Source organism: Oenanthe melanoleuca, chromosome 2 (assembly GCF_029582105.1).
Source record: "Oenanthe melanoleuca isolate GR-GAL-2019-014 chromosome 2, OMel1.0, whole genome shotgun sequence".
NCBI lineage: Eukaryota > Metazoa > Chordata > Aves > Passeriformes > Muscicapidae > Oenanthe > Oenanthe melanoleuca.
Genome location: NC_079335.1, coordinates 39,123,628 through 39,148,115, shown reverse-complemented (window position 1 = coordinate 39,148,115; position 24,488 = coordinate 39,123,628). Strand labels below are relative to the sequence as shown.

The following is a 24,488-nucleotide window of genomic DNA, read 5'->3' as shown; positions in this document are numbered from 1 at the left end:
AATCCCTACCCATACATTTGCGTTTATGTACAATTTTAACACTATTTTGAGACTTGGTATATATTTTAGTACTGATAATCAATATTTCTTAGGCTATTGCACTTTCTATGAAACACTAAGTCAAGGCTTTATTAATTTCTCTGAGACACAAGGGGACAAATTGCTTTTCTTGGAAAGTGACAACACTGACAGTCCACTAAAAGAAGAGAACAATTTTTCTAGATTTGTTATAATAGCCATTATGGAACAGATATCCTTTAATAATAGTCTTTATTATGAGAATAAATACATAAAACAAATGCAATATATTAGCCACATTTCTTCATATACATTCAGAATAGAACAAGAAGCTAATAGGCATAATCAGCAGAACTAATTGAACAAACAAATTTCTAGTAAGCCATCAACACTAGAGGGAAGTTGGAATGTTTATGCACCCATAGCAGACAAAGAGCATGTGATTTCAGTATTTCCTTTATATTGATTTTAAGACAAACACACTGTAGCTGTCAGCACAAACTGCCTGAATTGACAGAATTGTTTAGCTCCGTGCGGTGGCCGTTTGAGGTTGTTCTGACTGCAACTGCTTCCCAAGGTATTCCCTGAAATAAAACAAAAAATTAGATTGAGAAATGTTCTGGAGAGTGGGTAGTGCAATAGTGGTGGGAACTATAAAGTTGATAAAGAAGAAAAAGCTTTAAGTTCAGAATTAATCCTTCAAAAATGTCTACTATCAGTAGCCAACTGGAACAACGAGAACACTCAAGCTTTAGATATCCATCATCTGCCCTAGGAAAATAAAGTACAAATCAAACATCAACAAAGCTGTCTAGATTAGGAGAAAGCCCAATGGGAACATTTGGAAGCCCTGACAACTGACACAGAACACCCATGAAGCAGATAAATTTTGCTTGTTGAACACAGATTTTAGAAGCTGTGGTAAAACACTTAAAAGTATCCCTTTCCACAACCCAGCTGCAGGAGCACAAGTAACACAAAGGACATACTGGCAAAACATAACCATAGGCAAGCAAAACAGATGCTGACTCAATAACTACATATTCAAGTTGAGAAAAAGAAAAGATAATCAATCCAGGCCCACTATATAGCAGTACTTTCTTTAAAGTGTCTTCCCCACCTGCACTTTGAAGTGCCCTAAGCCACTTATATTCTCTCTCTCCTCTCACCTCTGGAACATCTCCCAGAATACTGGCACTCACTCTCAGCAACAGTATCTAAATTCCATGGAAAAGTACTGCACAGTTCTTCTGAACATTACAATCCTTCACTCTCTTTTGTGAAAGCAGATCAACACTTCACAAAAAAGAACCACAAAAAAGCTGAAAGCCGTCTTTAGTAATAGTACCTGGGCTGCTGCTTGTCACAGAAAATACAGTAATTGTACCACTGTATCAAGTGCAAGAGAGATTTCAGGACTTGTGAAATGTAGGCGTTCTTTTTCTACTGCTGATCATACACTTAGTACTGTGCTTTCTCACTACACAGGTATTTCAACCTACACAGGTTAAGCACCAGAAGTATCTCAGAAGGATGATGTTCAGAAAGAAGTCTCAAAAAATCCCCACCTAGCTCAAGAGTATGTGCTTTTGCTTTATAAGAAAAATAAATTTAAAAGATCAGGTTTTTTGCTCATTTCAAAAAGTACTTTTCAGCTTAGTGTCCTGTTGAACAGTTATTCCTTATGCATTGCAATTTCTATTGCACAGTGAAGTCTAGCACCTCAACTGCACCACCCAACACCACTTTTCTCAGTTTTAACATTAAGCATCCAGAAAAGCAAAAGTGTCTATAAAATGTTAACTCCAAACACCACTAGCAAAGAAAATAACACATCATTTGTATGCTGAACCATATGTTCTGATTTAGCACCTTCATCTACAGCTTCACCAGGTGCCATGTAAGATCACAGTACTCTAATGCTTGGGCTCCACTTAATAGACTCGACTCTTGCTCATAACAGGCAGGTTATCACCCTCAAAGCAGAGGCTCCTGCTGGCAAAGAAGGAAATGAGCTGCTCTCTTGTTTTGCAGGATTCAAAATATACCACCAGAACAAAATTTGACAATCATCCAAAAACACAGCCAGCAACTATGGAAGAGCTTCCACACTCACCAAACCTCTTTCTGCTCTATGTTTTCGGTTGTCTTTTTTTCATTTGTTTCATATAGATGCAAATACTGACTACAGTGTTTCTACTCAGACATCCAGACTTGAAAGCAATTGACACTTGCTGCATACATGGCTCTGCTCAGAATATTACAAGCCCATAACATTATTTATTCTTAAAGCACAGATGAACCATATATATGAATGTGAAATTCCCACACCATTACTTCAAAGTAGAAAAATCAATCAAGCTAATAATCCATAACACTACAACTATTGCAAAGCTTACATTATTTGAGATGCATTACCAAGGCTTTCTAAAAACCCCATCAGAGTGCAGTGCAGTTAACAAAAATCTCCAAGGCAGCAGAGCAGTAGCACATTTTGTAGGTACTTAGTGCCTTCACAGACATATTCAACTTCTACAGTGGGTAGAACAGTATCTTCCCTACAAAACCTTTTGTAGGTGTGAGTTTAAGTCCAGGGTCAAGGAAAAGCTCTCATCCCATTTCCCCATACAAAATGAGTACCTGTCAAGCTGCAAACCCAAGTGAAAATACCATAGTGTTCCTATCCCATCACCTCTTTAGTCACTACCAAGGGCCATTGAAATGGAAAAACCTTGCATTACAAGCTGTTAGAAGGATCACTTAATTTTCTGTTTGGTTATCACTTCCATTTGAGGGTCACTGGTTAACCCAGGAAAGGTTACTGCACAGTCTAGATTAGATGGACATGGAATCATAGAATAGTTTTGGTTGGAAGGGACCTTAAAGATCATCTGGTTCCAAAACCCCTGCCATGGGCAGTGACACCTTCCACTAGACCAGGTTGCTGAGAGCCCCCTCCAACCTGGCCTTGAATACTCCACAGGATGGGGCATCCACAGCTTCTCCAGGAAACCCCTTCCAGTGTCTCACCACCCTCACAAGAAATAATTTCTTTCTGATATCTAATCTAAAACAGCCCTGTTTTATTTTACAGCCATCAGCCCTTGGCCTTGTGAGAAGGCCCTCTCCAGCCTTTCTGTAGGCTTCCTTCAGGTACTGTACAGCTGCTCTAACATCTCCCCAGAGCCTACTCTTGTCCAGTCTTAACAACCCCAACCCAGAGCTTTTTCTCACAGGACTGGTGTCCCATGTCTCTAAATCATCTTCATAGCTCTCCTCTGGACCTGCTCCAAAATGTTAAGTAGGATTCTGTTCTCCCTCAGCTAAAACACATATTAAAAGAATAAGAAGATTCAAATGTTTTATAAATACTAGTATTTCATCACATTAGGAGGTTAAGAAGCATTGTAACCTCCAAACTTCACTCATAAGTTTGACATAAGTATCCAGCCCCATGCTATTACAAATTAAGGGTCTAAGACTTTATCCTGCACTGATATTTAGTTAAATCTTAAGAGAAAAACTGGGACTTTAAAATTACTATTTACCTCACAAAATTAAAGTCACCTGCAAGAATGCAATCATTCAACCCATTGCACTGCAAGAGCATGCATGATGAAAGGATGGATCTTGTCATTAGATAACAAATCAGTTAATAAAATACTCAAAATAGCATCTGAGATTTGTGATGCACGCTACAACAGAAAGTAATGAGGTGGGTATTAGACTTACTTTTTTTTATTAATTTCAAGCTATAAGCCCATGAATTGGACCAATACAATATATTTTTAAACTATTTTCCTCACACTGTAACAGAAAGGCCTTTATATAAAGATCAGGTTTAGGCATCTCACTTCCTTCAATATAAAACCATCCTCATCAAAAGCAGATGAAGCTAGTGCAAACAAGTTTGCATTTACAGATAAAAGCATTCAAACAACTGATTCAGTATCAATTTATAAGAACATAAAAATATTAATTCTGCACTCCAGAAAAGCTTCAAACATGCAACTGTAGTACATCACTTTTGAGACTAACTATAAAATCCTCCATTTCTCAATTAAAGCTCAGATCAACAAGACTTGAAACACCACACATTTTCACTTCCCTGGTCACCCAAATGTCTGATAGTGAAGCATAAGTAATTTCCATTTGCAAATTAATCTTTTCATTCTTACTAGAATAACAAGTGAGATTCCTTTCACACTAGAAATTCCCCCTTTTTCAGGCCTCTTTTTAAACACACATTTTCTGCTGTTTCCAAAGTGCTTTTTCGAAGAAGAAAAGGAGGCTTAGAGGTGAATACATGAATTCATTTTATCTCTAATTCTTATTCTAATTTGTTTCTTCATTTTGTTTAATTTAATCAGGTTTTGTTTCTCATGAGAGACGCTGACACCTTGAAGCAGAGATATACTTAAATGTCATAATTGAAACAAATGCTCTTATCCCTCCAAGACAAAAGTTTATTTAGGAAAAGGCACACAGAACTGATCCAACATCAAAGCCCCTAAACTCAGTGAACATGGAATAAGAAGATAATTGCAAACTGGCACAATACCTACAAATTTTATACTAACATATACTATATACTAAAAGATGATTGTGAACAACAAACCTATGATAGAAGGGAAAGTTATAAGACACAACAGATTCCCTACAGGCCATGTGTTAAAAGAAACAAGCCTTGAAGTTAAGTAGTACTACTTTCAGTGTTGTACTCCAAAATCCAGTGCAGTCAAATTACCTGTTCTTTAAAGGGCACTGAAAATTAATGAACAGAGGAAGAAAAGTATATGAAGCACAGAATAAAGGAAGGATGACATTTTCATGTTTTCTATTTTCTAACATTTAACTCTTGCATGCTGGTTATTAAAGAAGTACATTATCAAAAAATATTTGACAGTCTTGGATATCTGCAATCTCCAGCTTGGTTTAGCAGACTGAAGTTCCCAAGAGACAGAATGCCTTTCTTTGACAAAAACCAAAATAAAAATATTGATTTTATTTTTCTCTATCAAAACATAAGCCTAGAGTCCCCTACTTTTGAAAATGAAACGGAAAAGCTAGTTCTAAAGAAATCCTTCAAAAAGCCTGCCACTTGACTCAACACACTCAAAAGACATTGCCAACATACACTGTCTACAGACAAATCATGAAGATATGACAAATAGTTAAACAACTTCAGGCAGCAGATAGAATAGTTTTAATAAATTGATCAGTTTTACCAGCCTTGTGTTGCATTTCTGCTAGAGGTCTAGTAACCTGGAGAGAAGTTATTAGACTAGAAAGTGATGGACCAATTTTACTATTTTATGGTGGCTTTACAAGTAGGTATTTGAATTACACAACTGATGTATTCCCAATTCTAAGCAGGCTAAACTAACCCTTGAAAACAGTGTCTTGTAAGTGTTAACACTCTACAGATTAACCATCCCTGGAACCTCTGAGCAGTACACATGAAGTGGCAACACCCCTACAAGGCTGCAACCACCTGTCTAGTCTCCATCTAATCCAATGGGAGACAAAACTGGAACACCCAACCTTTAGCCCACTTCAGCTGTGAAGGCCTGTCTTTCTCACAAGGCACTCAGAGTATTTTGGTGAGACAGTCCTTTTTGTTCATTTAACTCTCAAGTGAATTGCAGTGAAGTGCTTTCTACAAATAAGCTCCCTTAGAAGTGGTTACTGCAGTGTCACATTAACACTGGTGGTGGCTGGGAGAAAGGCAAGTGGAGCTCCACAGGGGCCACCACAGGTGGCCACAGAGCCACAGTCACAGAAGCCAGGAAAGAAAATAAAGAAGCCATGCTCAAATCAAACCTGGAGTGATGTTAATATTTGGTTCCTGAAATGTAAGAGTAACATGTCTTACTGCTGGATCCAAATGCACGTTTGTTTGTTTTTTTATTTTCTATATATAATATAGGAAAAAAATATATATATTATGTGTTCCTCATTATCATGTTCTTCACAGAAGTAAACAGAAGGAGAACAGTTATAAAAGTAGTGAAGTGAAAAAACAAAGAGATATCTTCCTAGAGAGCTGGGCTGGGAAGACTGCCAAAGATGGAGTGCTACCACTGGAAAACTGCTGTTCTCTTTTGTCATTTGTTTACCAAACACAATTTTCATATTTGATTGGGTGGATTTATGCAATATGAAATATTCCAATTTTTAAATGGTATTAAACAATATAAAATGTGCCTATTATACCAGTGCCTACCATGATTAGTTTTGAAGGTAAATCATCACAAGCCAATAATAAAAAAAAAGAAACAAATGTACACAGCAGAATCAAAGCCACTTTGAACAAACAGTTTTGGCCTCCAACACGTCAAACTGAAGATTTGTATAAATTATCTTTTTCAGTGGAACCATGGTGATTTTCACCATGTATCTCCTTGACCTATAAATGTGGCTGTGGATCTCAAGAGAGAAAAGATACTGCAAAGATCTCTGCAATTCTCAGTACTTAGTTTAACAGATTCCACTTCATACAAACAAAGAGAACAAAAGTCAACTGTTAAGAAAAACAAAATATAGGACATTGTTTCCATTTAATCATTCACAGTAAAAACATGCTCAACATTCTGATGTGCACATAAAAACTAAACAGACTGAATGGTTGTACAGAAGGATTATGAACATTAAAAGAGAGGCACTTTGTGTTTCCAAATGGAGATGAATGCAGTATTATTAACAGACAATCTATAGATTATCTTGTGATTACTGAAAACATTACTCATAGCACGGTTTATAGCCCTCCCAACATGAAAGCAGCATTGACCTGAGTCTTCCAATGAGACACTACAAGAACCTCCTTTCCTTTCAGCAGTTTCCCTGGTTTTGTCCAATCTTTGAAACAGTTATTCTAGACTTCCAGTTCACAACTTCATTTACAAGCTATAAAGAAACAGCAGGTCAATGAGCTCTTATAACAAAACATACCTAAACACTTGATTTTTTAAAAGAAAATAAACTGTGAAATCCAATTCATTATGTGCCTTTCTATTAGGGAGACAAAGCATGAGCCATTTTTCACTTATAAGACGCACTATGAGACATTCTTTGGCAATTTTAAAAACCCACTTGACTAAACCTTACAATGTGGTCTGAAAATGGTTTTATATTTAATCAGAAGATTAAGTAATAACAACGAGTTGTGTTGCTTACAACATTTAAATGCTTTTTATGTAAGAATGACCAACATCAATAGTGTTTAACCGAATTTTCCTATCAGGAAATCAGATTTTTAAAGATCATTAATCAGAAGTAAATTATCAAAAAGTTACTTCTTTGGTGACATGCTTTTCAGCAAAGTTCATGAAGGTGAGCAACTTCTCTTAGAAAAAGAAGATGCAAACTGAGCAGAATGTCTGATGTTTTCCACGCTAACATGAGCTCTAGAAACATTAAAGTGTTTCTGCAAAGAGTACAGATCTCATGACAGAAAACATGAGCACAGTGTGAATCCCAGAGAGCATATGCCAAATAAAAAACACAGCCTCTACATCTACATGGAATGAAGTTTTACAAGAACACACATTTATGTCCAAATGAAAAGATGGAACCCTCAATTAGACATCAAGTACACCTGTAATTAATTGGATTTTTGCCTAACTTTTCTCATTCTAGCTAGGAAGTACTCTCTTAATTAATCTTAAAGAGATTAATTTTTATCAAAGACACTATATGCTCAAACTTTATTTAGTCAACTTCTGTTAACTACTGAAAGGGAATGGCAGCAATAATGAAGGCTAAGAGCCACTAGAAATAAATATAGTGGAAGTCATTATCCTGTAGATATTGTTTCCTAGATTTAAGCCTACTACTCCATTAAGCATTCCAACACCTCAGTGTTGGGATGGGGGAAAAATTAAGGGGTGAGGATGGGTGAAAACTTTGTGGCTGCCAGTTAACTACCACCACACCCTGCACTTCTCACTCCCAAATGCAGGCATTGTACAGAAGCAATGTGTAGAGTAACAGTTCCTAAATACAGCATATTGCAAATCCTAGGCAGTTTCAGATTTTTTGCTGTTTCCCTGCAGAATTCCTCATTTTAAAAGATGGAGAGCAATTTTGTCTGGGCAGTGTACTCAGAAAATCATGTATGAACCTCTTACATACTCAAAGCTTGTCCATTTTGTTGCTTCATTCTGCATGCCCTTTATGAATTTCATTTCCATACCACACTTGATCATGCTTAAGTGATACATCCTAACTCGCACTGTTTAGCACCTGCCAACACACTCATACTCCTCAGGTTGGTGTCAAGGAGGAGTTCAGCAGCCCCACACCCAAGCAGGTGAATGTTTGAGAGGAGCCTGTGCTGGAGCAGGGTCCTGACAAGGATCTGCAGATCCATGGAGAGAGAAGCCCAAATCAGAGCAGGTTTCCTGGTAGGACTTGTGACCCTGTGGAGGGACACACACTGGAACAGCCTGTCCTTGAAGGACTGCACCCTGCAGTAGAGTGACCCATGCTGCAGTAGTTTGGGGGAGGCTGATGCCCATGGGATGGACTCATGTTGGAGAAGCTCATAGAGAACTACCTCCCATGGCAGGGACCCCATTATGGAGCAGGGGAAGTATTCTTCTCCCTAACTAGTGGGAGAAAATAATGTGTGATGAACTAGCCATTACCCCTATTCCACATCCCTGCAGCCCTAGGAGAGGAGGGAGAGCTGGGAAGGAGGGAGAGGTGGAGTGAACGTGTTTCTAAGGTCTTATTTACTTCTCACTACCCTGCTCTGGTTTTGTTAGTAATAAATTCAACTAATTATCTCTAATTTGAGCCTGTTTTGCCTGCGGCAGTATTTGATGAGTGGTATCTCCCAGTTCTTATCTCAACTAAGGAATCCTTCATTGTATTTTCTCTCCCCTGTCCAGCTGTGGAGTGATACAGCAGCTTTGGTGGGTGCATGCACCCAGGGTCAACCCACCACAAAGGATCTTACTATCAGCATGGGGTGGCATGACTAACAAAATTCAAGTCAGATTGAAACCCAGGATTAATTCCCATGTATAGGCGGTAAGTGATGCTAAAAAGATAATTCTGCTCCTGCTTCACCAAGTGCATGATCGTTTAACATGCAAATGTAACTGGAATATTTCACTTGAACTTATCTCATCTGAAAAGCTGACAGCAGTTACTGCTTTTGCCAACGTAGCTTCACCATTTAAAGAATGCCTGACAGTCTGATTTTCCCCCATTAATCCCTGACTTAAAAACCCCTAAGGGAAAGCCAGTTGAGCAGCCTGTAATGAACTATTCAAATTACTGAGGAGTTAATTGTCTCGAAGTTGAGCTAACAGTTGAATGATACAGTTGTGTTTAGGCAGAATGCTACTTCAGCTGTCCCACTGCACTCCCTGATTCAAGTACAAGTTTCTCTTACTCTGCTGGTTCCAGGCACAACACTTGCACCAAGCCTCACTGGGGCAGAGCAAAGCTTTATTTTCTAATCCTTCTCTCAGCCTTCAGGAAAAGCCTGACAACCTCTTTCACACACATCACAGATAGTAATGCCAAATCGTGCCAGTTAAACTCAAGGAAAAAAAACACAATTGCTTTGAGTGAAATAACTGTAATTCCAGAATAAGTGGAAGCAAGAGGAAGAACATTTATTGTTTCCCCAGCTTGGAAGAGCAAGGGAAGCAAGACCTTGAAGTTGCTGAATAACACATCTTATGACAATGCAAAGCTTAGTAAGTAGGCACTTAAACCAAAGTGTGTGGCAATCAGAGGACTCAGCTCGTGTGGTGAGAAGAGCCAGCAGTGAAACAGAAGAGCTCCCAGCACTCATCAAAAATCAGATCTACATAAAGCCAGATCTAGCTTCCCACATACAAACAGTGTGTCATTTCCTTTGCTTAAGCTCTAAGTCCATGCCAGGGGGAACACTACTTTGGCAAATAAGAGCCAATGTGTCCCATTGTTCCACCATGAATAAAAAAGAAAACATTCCCTACAGAGATGACAAATATGAATGAAGAAGTGGCACTAATTTACACAGATTCTTTTTACTGACATGTCTAAAGATCTGAAACTAGGCACTTTTGCCATCTCTCCCTCAGTCTCAAGTCTAAAGGTTCACAAACTGCAAAAAGTGGGCACAGAAATGTTCATACTGTTAAAAAACCAAAACAAATCTAGAAGACCAGATGGGATGTTTTTACGAGTAGCATTCTCTCATTAAAAGCAAGAAAAAGCCAGGCTTGGGATTCAGGAAAACTTTTACTACCAGAAAGGTTTATGCTGGAGAAAGACCTAAAGTCTTCCTACCAGATTTTCAAGACAGAACGCACATGAAATAAAATCCATCCTGCAGAAGGGAGTATCAGTAACTAAACTTTCCATGTTGTAATCTCTACTTAGTTGCAGCTGGTTTGTAATAGTCGGAATGTTTCAAATGTATCAGAACAGCATAGTGAGAAATGTATTCAACTGAGAAGCAGGATGGAGCATAATGTACAATAATAACCAAAAATTAGATTGAACATAACCATGTGATCTCCACACACTCAGAAATTCCATGTGATTTATCAAAGTACTCCTTACAGGTGGAGAGTATCTGTCGCTGTCTGATTAGGAACGGCGGATAATGCAGCAACATACACACAACCTCTTCAAAGCAGCAGGAAGAAGTGATTTATTGAAAAGCCATGGCAATTATATAAGATAGATCGTGCAAAACAACATAGAAAAGGCTCATTGGTCCAAGGAAACACCTCTTTGAAAACATACTTTCTGCAAAACATCACAAGACACTCACATGGCTCTGGGATCAACACCAGGTGTTATCTGTGTTACTCTTTCTTCCTTCACTTGTTTGTCTCTGAGAAAAATGTCCAGCCTGGGAAAGGTCCAAGCTGGAGCTGAGAAAGCCAACAGCCTGGAAAAATCCCAGTTGGATTTTTCCACGAGCCTTCAACAGTGTCCACAAGTATTAGCTAGATTTTTTTAGTAGGGTATTTAAACCCGTGTTCCTCTTTTACAGAAGGTTCCCACAGTATGTGGGGGAGGGAGTAGGATAAAATGAATATAATATGCATGAGAATTAAAACCTTAAAACCCATATTCTTCAGAAGGAAAGGGACAAAATTAGGTTTGTTTTACCTATGATACACTGCAGAGAGAGACAATGGGAGCTTTTTGTCAACTTAGCCAGCCTGTCACAGCAAGGAGGTGACTTAAGCAGTCAGAAGGTGCTTGGTAGACATTGCTCCCCTACCACTTTCACACTACTTGCATCATCCCTACTCAAGTCTTTCAAAAAGTTTTCATTCTGTCATAGCTGAAAAATTGACAGAAGCTACAGATATGTCCAAGCACTAAGCTTTCCAGAAATAAAAGGTTGTTTAAATTCAAAATTAAATTACTTTTTTGTATCCAAACACTTACATTCCAATATACTCTGATGTATTGCTGTATTTTATCTTCCTTTAAGGCAATGCCAGACTGAAAATATGAGCTCTGGTGCACTCATAATTAATAATGAGATTAAAACCTCCTAATTAGTATTTTTAACTCTCCATGCTTTATACTTAGCATACCTAATTAGTCTGGCAATTTACACAAAGTTGCTCCATGAACACTGAAGTTTTTCAGAGCTTCAGCCCTTCAATGTTTCCCTATAAAGATCCTGTGTTCTGTTGGAAAGGCAGCATCACCCACCAGCAAGTTCTGTGCAAGAACTTGCCAAGACTTCAGGGTTATTAGAGAATTACTCAATCAGCCCACAAACTTCTGCTATTCCACAAGCAGTTCAAATAAATTCATAGAATATCCTGAGTTAGAAAGGAACCACAAGAACCATCAAGTCCAGCTCCTGGCCTTGCACAGAGCCAGCCCAACAGTCACACCATGTGTCTGAGAGCATTGTCCAAGCATTCTTTGAACTCTGTCAGGCTGGTTCTGTGACCACTTCCCTTGGGAACCTGTTCCAGTGCCCAGTCATCCTCTGAGCAAAGAACCTTTTTCCTAATAAAAATATATTTTTACTAGTAATTTTTAATACTAAGCTAAAATATATTGTTCAAGTGAATTACTTGTGTGACATTCAATCATGTAAGGAAGCAACTCAATTCAACTCCAAAATACACAGAAAAACTAAGTCCTTACCATAAGCATCATATTAATCTGCTATTTAAAAACTGCTGTCTTAACACATAAAAATGTTATTTATTCCCTAAAATAAATCTACTACCTTGGATCCTCTCTGCACAACAAAGATTTCTCATGGTTAGTAGTATGTTCAATAATCTTCACATACCAATTGTGAACCATCAGCTTCTGCACAGCCAGTAGTGCATTATAACGAACTTGCTGGTCTTCATGATGCATGTGGTTCATGACCAGCTGCTTACCACCAAGCTGTTCAATCACTCTGAAAAACAGGAGAGGAGTAAGTTTTTTGACATTACTTTCAATTCTGGGTAGCTATCCTATACAACCACTTCACATTCAAGGCATTAAGAGGTTAAGTTTAAATAATATAACATTTATTTTATTAAATTATTTATTTGCCAAGGTACGCATCTCACCTGAAGCATTACAAACACTGATTATCTCTTGTATGAACTACTGATGATTTTTTTTAATATTTTTTAAGAATTCACATCAGAAAGTGTTTATACTGGACTCCTGCTTGCTACTTTGAAATAAATAATCAAGAAAAGAACCCTTTTCAGAAAGATTTATTTACTTTACACAGCTCTAAAATGGTTCGCAGGTTACAGCATTATCAGTTATTAGGTAGGAGAGGTAGTGCCCTCCACCCATAAATGGATGACAACCAGGTCACTCCATTTTTGGCAAAAACAAAACCTCAATCTCTTCTGGCACTTTCTAATACAGAAAAACGCTTGTAATCACACCAACACCTATTAAATCACCATACATATAATCACAATCACCTCATACATATAGTGCTTTTTGACATTCAAACTGTACCAGAACCACAACTACTCCTGCACCAGATGCAGAACTGACTGTTAAGGTACCATTCCCACAAAAAGGATATGCTTCAGCATATCTTTCGCTAGTATCTTTCACTACAAACTTCACCCCCATAATCAGCCATAGCTTTTTAACAGCTATACCAAATCCCCTGTGAAATACTGATGAAACCTTGTATCACATGTCATGAATATATTATTTCTTAATAAAAACAGCGGAAGGCAACACACTTAAAACTTGAAAAAGTATCCCCATCCAGATGATTTCATATGCAGCATTTCAGTCTGTCAAAACAATAAATTCAGAGAGAATTTGTAAGGAACATATAAGCTGATTTACTCACTGACTTCCATATGTTTTTTTACATCAGTTCTCTCACAGGTCACTTAGTAGTTAAACATGCTATCCTGTGAAGACACTATCATTTGCTTTACGCTTAACCCCATGTTGCACTGCCATTCTAAGCTTGCATTAGCTATCTGCATGCAGTACTGCTCTTTTCATGGCCAGATTAATGCATTGCTGCTGCACAACACAACATACTTTTGTAAACTACAGAACAGGTAGGAAGACATAGCACAGAGATAAAAAAAGAGTACTTTCCATTTCATTTTATAACTCAGTCAAAGCCATCCTTAAGACCACAGGAAATAGTATTTCCCAATAATATTAAAACATTTGTCTCATAAAGCAGGAATGGATTCCGAAAAGTGCAGTTGTTTCAAGCTGGAAAATCCTCACTAAGAATTCAAGAAGTTATTAAAAATGTAACAGATCCAAAAAAACCTTTATGCCTGCCTTATGCTGCTTTGTCTTTTTAATGAGTTAAATATAAAACTACTGCACACAAAGGCAAGAATATGAAACACAAATAATATTTATTTTTTTTATAAAAGGACTGACTTAAACCACTGAATTTTCAGTAATGGAAAGTACATGAAAAAGGCATTAAATTCAAAAGCTTCCTTATGCTAGAAGAATGCAAGAACCAAAATGAAAGGTTAAAAGCCTATAATCACAAATGGTAATAGGTTCTTTCAGATGATAATACATCGCTGAAATTATTGCTGAAAACATGAAGAGTTGAAGAACAGCATTATCATTCTTGCATAATGCTGCTTACAGGTAGAAATCACTTCCTAGCCATGAGTTTTTAATCCAAAGGTCTAAACAGTGAAGAAGGTTCAATCATGTTCCTTCAAGTTCCAAATGTGTCCAAAACACTATATTTAGTTTCCCCTTTCCTCAACTGCTGCTTACTTTAGAGAAGTAATAGACCCCAGTAGAACAGTTATATGTGCACATCTTCTGCAGTGCCTGCTCCCTATAACATCATTGCACTAAACCAAAATAGTGGCATTTTCAAAAAGGTTTCTGGATGCTGAAGATTCAGGTTCTAACATGACCCATTTAGAGGCAGAAAGAAGAGACAGAAGATAAAGACAAATGAATACAATTTAGACTGTTATAGCAGAAAACAAATATAAAATCCACACTACTCTGAAAGCCAGGGTGAAAAAAGGAATAAAAGATTTTGTCTGAATCCTGAGCTAAGGAAGAGAATGGCTCTAAGTGTCCATCTCTTATAATGTAAAACACAAAACCCACGTTCACAGCATTCAAGAAATTATAAGTGCTGATTGTGCATAACAGTAACCCTTTGGTCACATGGAAGCTGTGCTGGAGGCCTGTATTTATTTTTAGTGACAGGGAGCACCAGTGCTATACTTTATTACTGCTGTTACAACTCTCAGAAAATGCATCTTGGTGAGCCTCATGAGAAACCCTCAGTGCTACTGTCTCAACAATTCGGATTTCAAAAAGCAGCTCTAAATTATTTAAGCACTGGGAAACAGCCATGCAAAAATGCAGTATTTCATTAAAAAACATTTATTTTGTCAGACAAAGGGAAAGGTTAGCCAGAACTGGAGCTCTAGATCTCCATTGTATGCAGCAAGTGAAGCCAAGTAGTTTCAGTATCCAATTCATCTCTTCAACCTTCAAATGCTAAAGGATGATCCAGTTAAGAGTTGACAATGAACACTTAACTGAAACAAAAGTATTTAAGACATCTGAATTCTTTTACTTTTCTAAATCAAGGAACTGTATCCATTCTTAAAGTGAGTCATGCAATGAGAGTGTGAAATACCAATCACACGTGGGAGCAGTACATGACTACATATCAAAAAATCATAAGAAATGGACTATTATGCTGGAACAGATACATGATCCATAGGTATTTTAAGCTTTTAGTTAGTTCCAAAATTGCTGAAGTCATATTTGGTAAGAATACAATAGATCAAAAATGAAATTCTTTAAAAGAAAGAGATTGAGGCATTTCAGTTTGTTCAATGGAAAGTTAAATAAGCCAAGTCTGTAAACAGAAAGCAAAGTATTAAAATTTGAGACAAGGACGTGGGTAGAACAGTATGTAGGACACTTTTTATTTGCTGATGACCACTCATTTTGAAGGCTGGCACATTGCTGAATAGACTTAACAGCCTGGGAGCTGAGTGGAGCTGTAGTCCTAACAGCTATACGTTTTCCCAACTACAGACAGAAGGATTCAGGTCCTGTTTATCTACTCTTCTGATTTCACAGCTTTGGTCCAGCAATTGCATAGCCATACTAGCCCACACATTCAGGTAAATGCATCCAAGCTATTTAAAGATTATGGCCAACATGTGATAAAATGATTTCATACAAAGAGCTGCTCAAAGCAAGAACAACCAGTACTAGCCAGTCCTCCAGCTTTGTCACTTGCAGGCAGCACTATTAATTTCCACCTTACTGAAGGATATCTTGCCTCTGCTCCAAATACTTTTCCAGTGCTTACAAGACTACGAGGGCTGTGAGTATTTCAGGAGTCAACACATCTTCCTAGCATACATATGGCCTGAAATTTCAGTCTGTTGTCCAAGAAAGCAGCCTGCACAAGAAGAGCTCATTAAACTCCCAACAAGGCTAGAAGGCAGTTGTTATCTATTGAGCTGAGATAGTTAATTTTCCTCTTTATACTAAAACCAGTGTTGATTTCATTATTGCTGAGCAGCATTTGCATTGCATCAAGGCCTTCTCTGCTCCTCATCCCACCAGCAAGGGGCTGGCACTGCACAAGGACTTGGGACAGGACACAGTCATGGCAGCTGACCCAAACTGACCAAAGGGATATTCTATATCATATACCAACATGCTCAGCACATAAAACTGGGAGGAGGAGGAGGAAGGGGGGACCATCTCAAGTGATGGTGTTTGTCTTTCCAAGTATCTGTTATGCATGATGAAGACTTGCTTTCCCTGGGATGGCTGAACACCTGCCTGCCCGTGGGAAGCAGTGAATTAATTCCCTGCTTTGCTTTACCTATTAGATTGTCTTTATCTCAACCCACAAATTTTCTCACTTCAACTTTTGTTTCTCTCTCCCATCCTGCTCTGGGGAGACAGCTAGTGGCTGTATGGACCCTGAGTTGCCAGCTGGGGTTAAACTATGACACCCTGTGCAGAACCCAGGAACAGACTGCTTCTTTGCTGCTTCTTTGCTTCAAAAATTAAATCACATGTCCCTCTGTGTGAGTGATGAGCCAGATTCCTGGAAAAACCAAAGGCTTCTTTCTGCTTCAGTGGTCTCTGCCTTAGAGGTAAACTCAGTTAAAATCTTGCTCACAGGCTTTTAAAGCAGGAAAATATAGCAATTTCTGTGTGTATTTCGACAGGAATTTGGGTTTATAATGAACATGAAAGCTTTCACCAAAATGTGTATTTGTGTACCTAAAACATGCTTAAATGGAAGAGTGACAACTGAATGTGTGTATCACTGAAATTACAACACCAATTGTTTGTGGAAGAAAACTTCTCTGTAGTCTTAAGTCACAGAACAGTCTTTATCATAGTTGAAATAGTCCATGTCTACCCCTAAGTCCAATAATTACAGTCCAATTAATCAGAGAGGAAAAATTTCATGTTGATTAACTCTTGGTAGTTCCTCCAATTTCTTCTGGTGCCTGACTTCTGCTTTAGTCTAAACATTGTATTCAATACTTACTTTAAACATTGGTTGCCTTCACAGTTAAGAGACATTGAAATATATTAAGCCAAAGAGCCAGTGTGCAGTTTCTCATCTGATCTAGTTTGTGTTTTCTTATCTCCCCAATGAATAAAACTCAAGCATAACCTGCAATCCCTTTTTAGCATATTTTAATATAAATAAGCAGAAAATGCCACAGGCACAGTAGATACTCCAGCTACTCTCTAGGATAACAACATACTGGCATTTTCCTACCGTTTCCCACGGGGGTAGTGTCGCACATATTCTCCCACGTCATGAGCAGCTACAGCCAGCACCTGTGGATCATCAGAAACCTCCAGAAGTTTGGTCAGGATTCTAGGAAAGAATTTGAAACAATCAAGTCCCAGGTTTTGGGTTGGGGTTTTTTTTGTTTGTTTGTTTTTGTGGTTTTTGTTGTTGGTGGTGGTGTTTTGATTTTCTTATTTGTTGAGAATTTTTTAATCAGTGATAACTTAAAATAACAAAGTCTATAAGCATAAAAATGTTTCACAAGTAACCCAAGCAGTAAAGCTAGAACTTTTTCCAAACATGCAGCTGTACTTAACAAAACTGAGAACTTGCCCTAATTAACAGAATCATTTAAAGTATTCACTAGAGTCATTTTAGTGAGCTACATACACAAATACCTATAAACAAGGATCACAAAATTTCTCCTTTTTTATACTTTGGCTTCAAGACCAACAGTTCTGAGCTCTAGACAAGCTTCATTAAAAAGCAGTTCATTCCTAACTCAAAGACTGAAATGAAAGCTATACTACCTTGTAAATAATTTCAATGGCACATGTTATTTTCTTAGCATAGAAACACATGCATAGAAATTCTGTCTGCACCTTTTAATTTAGTAGTTGAACCACCTTTAGTCAAAAAGAGCTACAAGTAACACTGTTCTCTACCCAGTAATGAGAAGGGAGGAAAATGACACACATTATGAAGGTTAGGCACAGTTGAAAAGGTTAAACATACAGATCACTGCAAAATTAGGGTATTCTATGCTTAGTGAGATGACAAATGTATTCCAGTCAGAGAAAATTAGAAACAAGCTGAAATAGGTAGGTTAAAAATTCAACTGGAATTTTAAAAAGTAACATTCTGGTAAAATTAAATTATCACAGCCACTGCCTCCCTAGAGGCCAGGAAGTGACAGAAAAAGCATTTCTCAAATGAAAAGAACTCCTACTTTTCACAAGAAGAGGAAACAGAAACTTGAACAGTAACACTAAGCAGAAGACACCAAAGATCCATATAATGATGTTGAACAAAATACAAGCCCAAAATCAAAGGAGGCAGTAATGGTATGAAAAGAATTATGTTTAACAGTAGTGAAGGGTATTAGATTTAGAAAACTAATAAGGAGGCAGATAAAGAAAAATAAAATTATATGGCTCAAAGCAAATAAGGATTGTCTGTCAAATGCCTTACCAGGCAAAAAATGAAGTTCTGAGGTACAAGAATCTATGTTGTAGTGGAGGATGGGTGGGTTTCTTGTGGATTGGTTTGTTTGGTTTGGTATTGTGGTGTTGAGTTTTTGAGGGTGTTTTTTTGAGAGTTGGGGGTGTGTTAAAGGAACTACTGAAGACCATTGTCTTTGTAGAAGCACAAGCACAAGAAATTAAATCCCAGAACAAGGAGAAAGAAATACAGCAAAATATTGTAATCACTACAGGAAATACTAAGCCTCAACCTCAACTTCATGCCGCAGTTGTCAGCATGTAAAATTTTTAAGTCTATAATCCTACATATTCAGCAATATGCTGAACTCAGGGAAGAATTTATCAGACAGTTCTGGTGACATGTCAGGCCAGTTGAAATGCACATAAAGCTCAGGATCACTTTGCTCTTGCCATGTCTTCTAACATCTCACATGCTCCATTTGGCCTCCTGATTTCTGTTAGATATGGCCCTTATTAGCAAGCCCTGAACTGAAAGAACACCATGCCTTATCAGTTAATGCCAATGAACATGGAACAACTGAGAGCCAGACATCATTTCAGGACATAGTTTCATAGGCCGGACAGCCAGTCCTTGATTGCAAATAAATACAAGTTCAGGTTCACTTCATCTGCCAATCTGGGTACTGTTAACACAGTCCCAACACAAAATAGATATATTGCAACATAATGCATTGAGTCAAATTTCTCATGGAACAATATCACAACTTTCAACTCCCAAATATCCAAGTTAGGAGTTCGTTACTCAGATCAACATCACCCCAGAGTACAAAACTAAGATACTGTAAAAATGTTTTTAATCAAATGAAAAATGCATGCAACTTAAGCTAAAGATATTCCCTCTATCATAAATACATTTTGACCAGTAGAAGCATATAAACAATTCTGGTTTTGAACAGAACAAACCATACATTCTAAAATAAGCAGGATGTTTTGACTTTCTTTCGTTCTTGACACTATTTCATAAATGTAAAACCTTAGATTCAGATTCATTTAAACACAGAAAACATTAAAGGATCACGTGATTCAAGACTTGAAAACTTACTTGAGTAGTTCATAATTCTTCTCATTTAGTCTTACAGCATTCTCCCGCCAGAATTTCTCAGATTTGTGCACAGGACTCCATTCCAGCCTTCCTGACTTGAGCTCAGAGCTGTATTCATCAAAGGAGCTGCAACACAAGACCTAAATGAGATATTGGCCAAGCTTCTACACTTTGAACCATATGCCCAACCTGTCCCTAACAAAGCTGGAGCTCAAATTGCTATGATACATTTGGAAGTCAGTGCTCTGCAGAGTATGAGAATTGTTCCCTGTCTCACCATTCTTTAAGTAAGAAAATGCATGAGAGACAAGAAGAAAAATTGCTTTCAAACACAACCCTCTATGTGCCCCACAATACTATTCCCAGGAAATAAATTTAAAAAAAAACCAAAAAAAAACAAGCCACACAAATGCAACATTTTGGAATTTAATTCTCTGTTTTGCTGGCTTTTTGTTTTAACTTCCCCAATCAAGGATTTTAGTCTTTTCCTTACATCCACTTAAACCTTTGACACAACCTATAATATGGACTTCAATTCAGGCACAAGACCGAGAACTAGGTAAACACTAGCAAAAACTTGAGTTAATCTAGATAGTATAACTTATTCTAATCAGGTAGACTTCAGTTTTTACTGAAAATCCTTTAAAATCGTTTTCAAGTTCTTTAACAATTTCTCAGTTACAAAGATCTCATATATAAGTGAAGATTTCTTTTCTATTCAGCCTCTAAATACTGACATACAATAGGAAACTAACAACCAGCACACCTCTGTATGCTCTCACTAACTAGCATTTGCATATCCTAATTCTGTAGATATTTCAGCCTTACAAAAGGAAAAGGTTCTACCAACATTCACATAACTGCATACACATAACACATTTTTTAAATGCAAAGAATACCTGAGGTCCTGCACACTCTCTCCAAGCTTGTCCAGTAGAAATTTGATATCTTCACTGATGTCTTCATCATCATATTTCTGCTGATCCAAATTCTCTAGCTGCTTTAAAACCTTACACTGAATCATGGCAAGAGCATATTCTTGGCGAGTTTCTCTCTCAGTAGATTTCTCTAACAAATTCTAGGGAAGTGAAGATGTATTTATTTTGTTTAAGAATAGACTACTTTGAAACAAAGCAGTATTTTAAAGAAATTCTTACTGGAAGTTTTAAATTTAGTAAGTGACAAAACTGACCATTTCCTGAAATAATCTCTTTCTTCAATAATAGAAATACTAACTCACCTGCTCTGAATATTTTCCACATGAAACTGAGGTGACTACAAAGACTATTCAAAGAAAAAGGACAGAATTACATCCCATATACCAGAACCTCCACCATAAACAACAACTTTTATCTTGGATTATCATTTTAGCTTTCGGTGGAGGAATAGCATAAAGGAGAGAGCCTTTAAAAAAAATAACCTGAAATCTTATTTCCAATTCAAAGTTACCATCTGGATTAGATCAGCTCTTTTCAAGTTTGAGAATATTCCAACTAGACATTTTTATTTAAACAGAAGCTTGTTGGTAAGATTGGAATTATAAGCACAGAATGCAGTAGTCAAGTTCCAATATAATTTATTCATTACATTTCTACTCAATTTAATCAGCTTTCAATTATATTTTTCAATCTGAGCTGGCCACCTGCACTTTTTGATAAAGCTGAAAACTTGATTGAATTTCATATAAAAGACCAAGTTCTTAATAAACAGAACATGTGTTCATATAAATAAGACTTAACATTCACAAGAAATAAGCAGGGAAACTATATAGAAGGAATCTGACTGCATCATTCTTGTCACAGAACTATTACACTTGAGTTTCTTTGATATCAGATATCCTATTAGTTGCTGAGGCAGAACACTGAAAATCAATTTTAAAACTTGCAAACTAAATATGCCATATTACTGCTTTTAATGACCATATACAATTAGCTTTAATGTGCAAAAAAAAGCCACTCCAGTTTCTACTTCAGTAAGAGAACTAAAAGGTGATTCACAGAAAGTAATGCTAATTTACCTAAGAGTTAAAACTGCTAAGGAGAGTAAATAAAAAAATAATGACTCTTAAATAAGACAATTCAACAGGTTCAAGGAGCTGGTGGATAAAGGTTCCAAAGAACTCCTAGTTAAGATAATTGCAAGCAGATGTGGAAGCTATTCCAAATGTTATTACCTATCTCATACCATAGTGAGATACTCAGGCTTTTCATAGTGAATTTGAAAGGCTATGTTAAGAAAGTAAAAACACAAACATATGACTATATAGAATGGGTCAGTAAACTACTCAGTAATAAAAACCAAAATCAAGGTGTAAGACTAGTTCTAGGCAGGAAAGAGACATAGAAGGGAATAAAAGTGTGAAAAATAAGGCAGTAAAATAACAGGTAGGGAAAACAGTAGATTCAAAGAAAGACAAGTGCCCAATACTTGTTGCTTTATAGAAAAAATTATTACATTTGGAGTTATATACTTCAGGTAATTAACTTGACAAAAACGTGAAATATGACAAATTAGGAGAAATCAAGTAGTAGAGAGGACATCCAAATTGCCAAGACTCATGGAGAACCTTCCGTAATGCACAGACAGATTTGGGGAATCATCAAGCCTAGGCTTTTATTCAATTCCCTTCCCCCCCATAAGCTGATACTGTGGCATCTCATATAGGAAAAGGATACTTTGCCTCTGCTCCCTGTATTAATTTTGCTTCACAACTCACAGCTCTGGTGTCTAATTTCTAATCTATTATGTTCCTGGCTGCCAGTTAACAACTCATCTTCACGCCAACACAAGTCCTTAACGTTGGAGAAAGGAAACAGCTAAGTTACACTCCCCCAAGCCTGTAACAGAAACAACTTATTCTTTCTTTGCCTTTATTTTAAAAAAAAATTGCTTGATTTTTGTCTCCTCTTGCAAAACACAGTAAATCTAAGAACTAGCAATTATTTCTCCTACTTTTTATCACCTCAGAATAGGAAGAAACTGGATATAAATGCTGAGCTTCTCAGCTTCTTTTTCTCTTCTCAATTTTTTTCCAATCTGTCTTGCTATATGTTCCTGCTTAATCCTAACATTAAGATCTTTAAGAACACTACATCTACAGAGCAAGAATAGTAAGAATATATAATAAGAATAGCTCATACTGAACACCTCATACCACTGCACTTCAATAAGACAAACGGATTCTTATGATCTGCCTTATCCAGAAATCTTCCAGTGGTAGATGTTTTCAGATGAAGAGAGCACCTTCACACAGCTTATCACTGCTAATCAACAAGTTAGTAACCAACAATTTCCCTCTCCCCATTCTAATGCACTTGTAACACTTACTATTGGAACACCATCCACATCCAGGAAAACTAAACAGCCTCCAAGACCTACTCTATATCCTACTCAGGATACCAAGTGCTTCTTGAGAACAGCATTACAAGTTGTTACAGCTTTCCTGTAATACTCACAAGACACTTGGCAAGCATGCACATAAAACTAGCAGCATCCATGAACATGAAATGGTACTCTCACAGTGAAAACATCAAGCCTAGGTACTCAGTTCTTCCTAATTATCTTAAACAGACAGGATCAGGAATTTTCAGGTAATGCAGACACAGTAATTCAGCTAATCACTCTTACGTTGGTATTCTCATCTGCCTTTACAGAGGCACCAAGAAAAGATTTTTGAACTAATAAATAAAAACAATTTCTCAGTTGGACAAACATATCTATTCAAAATAGTATTTAGTTAATTAAAGCTTCGTAAGGTAAAATTCATCAGCTATTAGTAACTCCAGGGTTTTACAGTAGTACCAGTAGGAAAAAGAATCTTGAATTAAAAAAGAGAAAACACTAGTGCCTGTACTAACATCGGGTTTTTTAGCCAATCTTATTTTAAAGAAGACATTGAATAGTAGATATCTATTACTAGTAATAGCCTGTATATAACCTGTGGCAAAAACTCAAGTTCATAAAAAAACCTCAACAACAACAAAAAGCCCACCAGAGAATTAATCTTTCAATCAGCTTATTGATATGGTCCAGCAGAAATACCTCTGCATCAGTGACATTTGAGACCTAGGAATTTGTGAGAGAAGCACAGCAGGGCTGCAGTCAACAGATACTTACCCGAAATGCTGCAAGGATGATTCTGGTTACTTTCTCTTTGACAGATTCCTGAAGAATATCTGACAGCACAGGGACAATATTGTACCGACGAAGGTATTCACACATCTGAGGGCTAAAAGCCAGCAGCCACACACAGAAAATCATCTGATACTGGAGCTGAAAACCGCATTTGTTGCTCAGGACACCCATGATGCTAAAAAATTGATACAGTACACATTTAATTTTAAATAATGACTATATAAGTTGCATTGCTCCAATCTGAAACATTAAAAGAAATGGTAACAAAAACTTGTTGGAAAGAGCTACTGAGGACGAGCATACAGCACACACTTCATAGTAACCTGCATCACTATTTTTCATTGTATAAGCAGCTTGTTCAGAAAGCCATCTTTTAAAGAATGGTTATTTTCTGAACCTTAGAGCCATAAAGCAGCTTTTCCCATTTGAACTGATGTGGTACTGTATCCATCTTCTGGGTTACAAGACAGTTTTTCTGCTGGTATGTTTAAAGTATTATTTGTCATTCTGGAAGAAATAGAGATATCTCAGCTACTCCTTCAGACTTAAGAAGAAAAAAAAAAAACAAACGAAATCTACACAAATTGAACTGCATTCCTTAATTGTACTTGTCCACAGGAGAGTCTGAAATGAGCTGAAGTATTCATTATCTAACAGCAAGTTCTCAGAAAATGGCTCACAGATATAAATATACAAAGTACTGCTAGAGAAAAAAAATAGTATCACAAGTCATTCAAGAAGATATCATGCAGAAGGTTCGCTCAGCTGAAGTTTTGAAAATTTGTTATGCAATTTACAGGTCAATTTTGAA

The 24,488-nt window shown here is 37.2% G+C and overlaps 1 protein-coding gene across 2 annotated transcripts in view; it reads right to left on the bottom strand.

The window, feature by feature from the left end:
* Positions 1-253: 253 nt before the first annotated feature.
* The window catches only part of ATP6V1H (ATPase H+ transporting V1 subunit H), a 47,581-nt gene continuing 23,346 nt past the window's right edge, over positions 254-24,488 (bottom strand). The window contains exons 9-14 of one of the 2 annotated variants that reach the window (XM_056483326.1): positions 23,660-23,852; positions 20,443-20,621; positions 19,544-19,669; positions 17,264-17,365; positions 12,299-12,412; positions 254-602 (exon numbers count right to left, since the gene is read on the bottom strand). In XM_056483326.1, the coding sequence (XP_056339301.1) occupies positions 542-602; positions 12,299-12,412; positions 17,264-17,365; positions 19,544-19,669; positions 20,443-20,621; positions 23,660-23,852 (775 nt within the window). In that variant the 3' untranslated portion in view covers positions 254-541. The remainder of the gene's footprint in view (positions 603-12,298; positions 12,413-17,263; positions 17,366-19,543; positions 19,670-20,442; positions 20,622-23,659; positions 23,853-24,488) is intronic. The other variant, XM_056483327.1, reaches the window with a different exon arrangement.